The sequence below is a fragment of the Frankliniella occidentalis genome, unplaced genomic scaffold, assembly GCF_000697945.3.
Source record: "Frankliniella occidentalis isolate FOCC.00 unplaced genomic scaffold, Focc_3.1 Scaffold4, whole genome shotgun sequence".
Classification (NCBI taxonomy): Eukaryota; Metazoa; Arthropoda; class Insecta; order Thysanoptera; family Thripidae; genus Frankliniella; species Frankliniella occidentalis.
Window position 1 is genome coordinate 75067 of NW_026267134.1, and position 3044 is coordinate 78110.

Sequence of the window (3044 nt, forward strand, 5' to 3'; positions counted from 1 at the left end):
TGAGGTACCGTTACGCACCGTGAGAAAAGTACCCCATCAGATAGTCGTCTTGCCAACAGAGCTTCAGTCGTAGTTCAGGGGTCCAGTCGAGATAAATTAGACCAAACATGTAGCATTAAAGGTTTCGTGCTGCAAAATTTAGTTGTGGTTTAGGGGCGTTTGGAAAGCGACCCCGACCTTAAACGTTATTTGAATATATATTTGTCTTCACTATAAAAGGTCCGAATACATAAAATGTATATGTATGTCTTGCTACCCCTAATCATCTCCTAAGACATCATCTTCCTCAGTCTGGTGAGTAGCTTTTCTGAAAATAAGGCAATGGTTTACTACTTTTGGTTTGTCTTAATTTTTTTTATGTTTTTGATTTTATGGCAAGATTGCATGACGATAAGGGATGGGGATCGAATGGCAAAAGATCGATCTCGTGGATCGATCTCAATCAAAATGGTTCAAATTGATCCACCTATTAATCGTGTAAAAAAGATCGATCTCAGCCAGATCGATCTACATCGAATAATTTTTTGTCGAATTCGCCAGATAAGATCACATTTGTTAAAAATTGAATATTTCGTGCAATTTAAAGAAAATATTCTTCTTGTTAGTTTAACTACTGGACACTAACACTACTAGAACTAGACAGTATGCCAGCGCGCCGCAGTGAAAATGTTCTACCGAAAGGGCAAGGGAACCAAATTTCGTGGTTATACTATAGGAGTGAATCGCTCCGAAGATCGGACGTCTGCGAATCGATCCAGCCGATATCGCCTGTCATTGAGATCGATTCAAAAGATCGAAAATCGAACCTTAAAAGGTCGATTCTGACGAGATCGATTAAAAATCGCCCATCCCTAGATGTCATTTTTAAGTTTGATGGGTTTGATTTATCCCGAATCGACCCCTGAATCACGCCTGAAGCTCTGTTGGCAAGACGACTATCTGATGGGGTACCCTTCTCACGGTGCGCAACGGTATACCTGATGCGTCAGCGAGCGTGAGAAAAGTACTACAGCATCATTTTAAACATCCTAAACGCATAGTTCACCCTCGCATTGCCAGAATCGATACCCATCATGCCAAATTCATACAAAAATGCATTTCGGCCCTAATTTAAAAAAAAAATTCGTGTTAAATTCTGTTCAGTATTCTCGATTAGGGATAAATCAAGCCCATCAAACTTAAAAATGACATACCGTCACACCTCGCCTAACAAACCGTAAGTCAATGCAATCCTGCCATAAAATCAAAAACATAAAAAAAATTAAGACAAACCAAAAGTAGTAAACCATTGCCTTATTTTCAGAAAAGCTACTCACCAGACTGAGGAAGATGATGTCTTAGGAGATGATTAGGGGTAGCAAGACATACATATACATTTTATGTATTCGGACCTTTTATAGTGAAGACAATTATATATTCAAATAACATTTAAGGTCGGGGTCGCTTTCCAAACGCCCCTAAACCACAACTAAATTTTGCAGCACGAAACCTTTAATGCTACATGTTTGGTCTAATTTATCTCGACTGGACCCCTGAACTACGACTGAAGCTCTGTTGGCAAGACGACTATCTGATGGGGTACTTTTCTCACGGTGCGTAACGGTACCTCATGCGTCAGGCACCGTGATAAAAGTACTCCAGCATCATTTTAAACATCTTAAACGCATGGTTCACTCTCGCATTGCCGGAATCGATACCCATCATGCCAAATTCGTAAAAAAAAAAATGCATTTCAGCCCTAATTTCAGAAAAATGTGTGTTAAATCTTGTACAAAATGATCAAATATCCGCCAGAAAAAAATTATTTTGCCATTTTCGAGTTCAGAGAGTCTAATTTAGTCGGAATCGACCCTTTGATCGCGTCTGTAGCTCAAAATTCGCAAAAACCGGGTTTATGGGGTATCTTTCTCACGGTGCCCAATAGTACCCCACGGGTCAGACAGCGTAAGATAAGTACCCAGGTGTCATTTTCATCATTCCTACCGGTTTGTACCCCTTTAAAACCCAAGAATCGATACCCATCATGCCGAGAACCGTTAAAAGTCATTTAGGCCCTAAATTGACCAAAATGGCCCAAAATATGGCCAAATATTGTCCGGACAGATTTTATTTTGCCATTTTTGAGTTCGGCGGGTCGGATTTAGCCGGAATCGACTCTTAGATCGCACCCATAGCTTTATTTAAACGTCTTTCAATTTTAGGGGTAGTTTTTAACACCACCCCCCAAAAACCCACCCCCGCAGCATATTTCAGATAGGTACGGCGGGCCAAATCGACCATTTGGGTGTTAAGAACAAGTGTGCAAAGTGGCTTGCTGGTATCACAATTTGCAGGTTATTTTTGATATCGGCGTTGTGCCGCTAGTACTACCTGTGCGGCCGCGCCCCCCGCGGCCCGCGCGCGGGGCTTCGCGCCGCATTGTACCGAGCCCCCGCAGCCCGCCCCAAGCTCCAAGGAACCTTTCCCCATCCCATCCCCAGACCTACGATCGCTGAAAAAACAACAACAGTCGATGGAAAAATATCGAGAGGATACGATTGGACCAGAAGTGGTCGGCAGCGCAGTCAACCAGCCTCTGTGAAACATGCGGAAAAAGATTAAATAAATCACTGTGAAAAAGTGTCGCACTAGGTACAGCGAGGAGTGCCTAACTCCATAAAAATGTGTACATCGGATTACCAATGTAAGGACTAGGTACCAATGATTACCAAAGATTACCTATGTGATCCACCTGCATTCTAAATCGAAACGGCCATTTTTTGTTCCGAAAAAGATGCATTTTTGTGCAACTCTTTGGTAGTTCTTGATTCTTTATCATGCAAGTTACAAATTTGCATTCTATGATTGGCCAAATCATGTTTTTGTCCATGAGAGGAATGCAAAGTTGCCATATTAAACATGCCAGTTGGCATTTAGGCAAGATATGTGCACAAAAATTCATGTCTAAATCAACAAATTTGTCTTTTTAAAGGACCCTCACGAGTGTGAGGATTACCAGTGATTACCAAGTCTGTGTACACCTGATTACCACAGTTGGGGCTTAT

At 41.7% G+C, this 3044-nt stretch overlaps 2 protein-coding genes across 2 annotated transcripts in view; both read right to left on the reverse strand.

Moving 5' to 3' along the window:
- Positions 1–3044, reverse strand: part of LOC113218332 (excitatory amino acid transporter-like) — a 27777-nt gene that overhangs the window by 19617 nt on the left and 5116 nt on the right. The window lies entirely within an intron of this gene.
- LOC127749427 (uncharacterized) overlaps positions 1007–3044 on the reverse strand; it is a 4801-nt gene continuing 2763 nt past the window's right edge. The window contains exons 3-5 of the mRNA XM_052267479.1: positions 1317–1336; positions 1194–1232; positions 1007–1105 (exon numbers count right to left, since the gene is read on the reverse strand). Of these exons, the coding sequence (XP_052123439.1) occupies positions 1007–1105; positions 1194–1232; positions 1317–1336 (158 nt within the window). The remainder of the gene's footprint in view (positions 1106–1193; positions 1233–1316; positions 1337–3044) is intronic.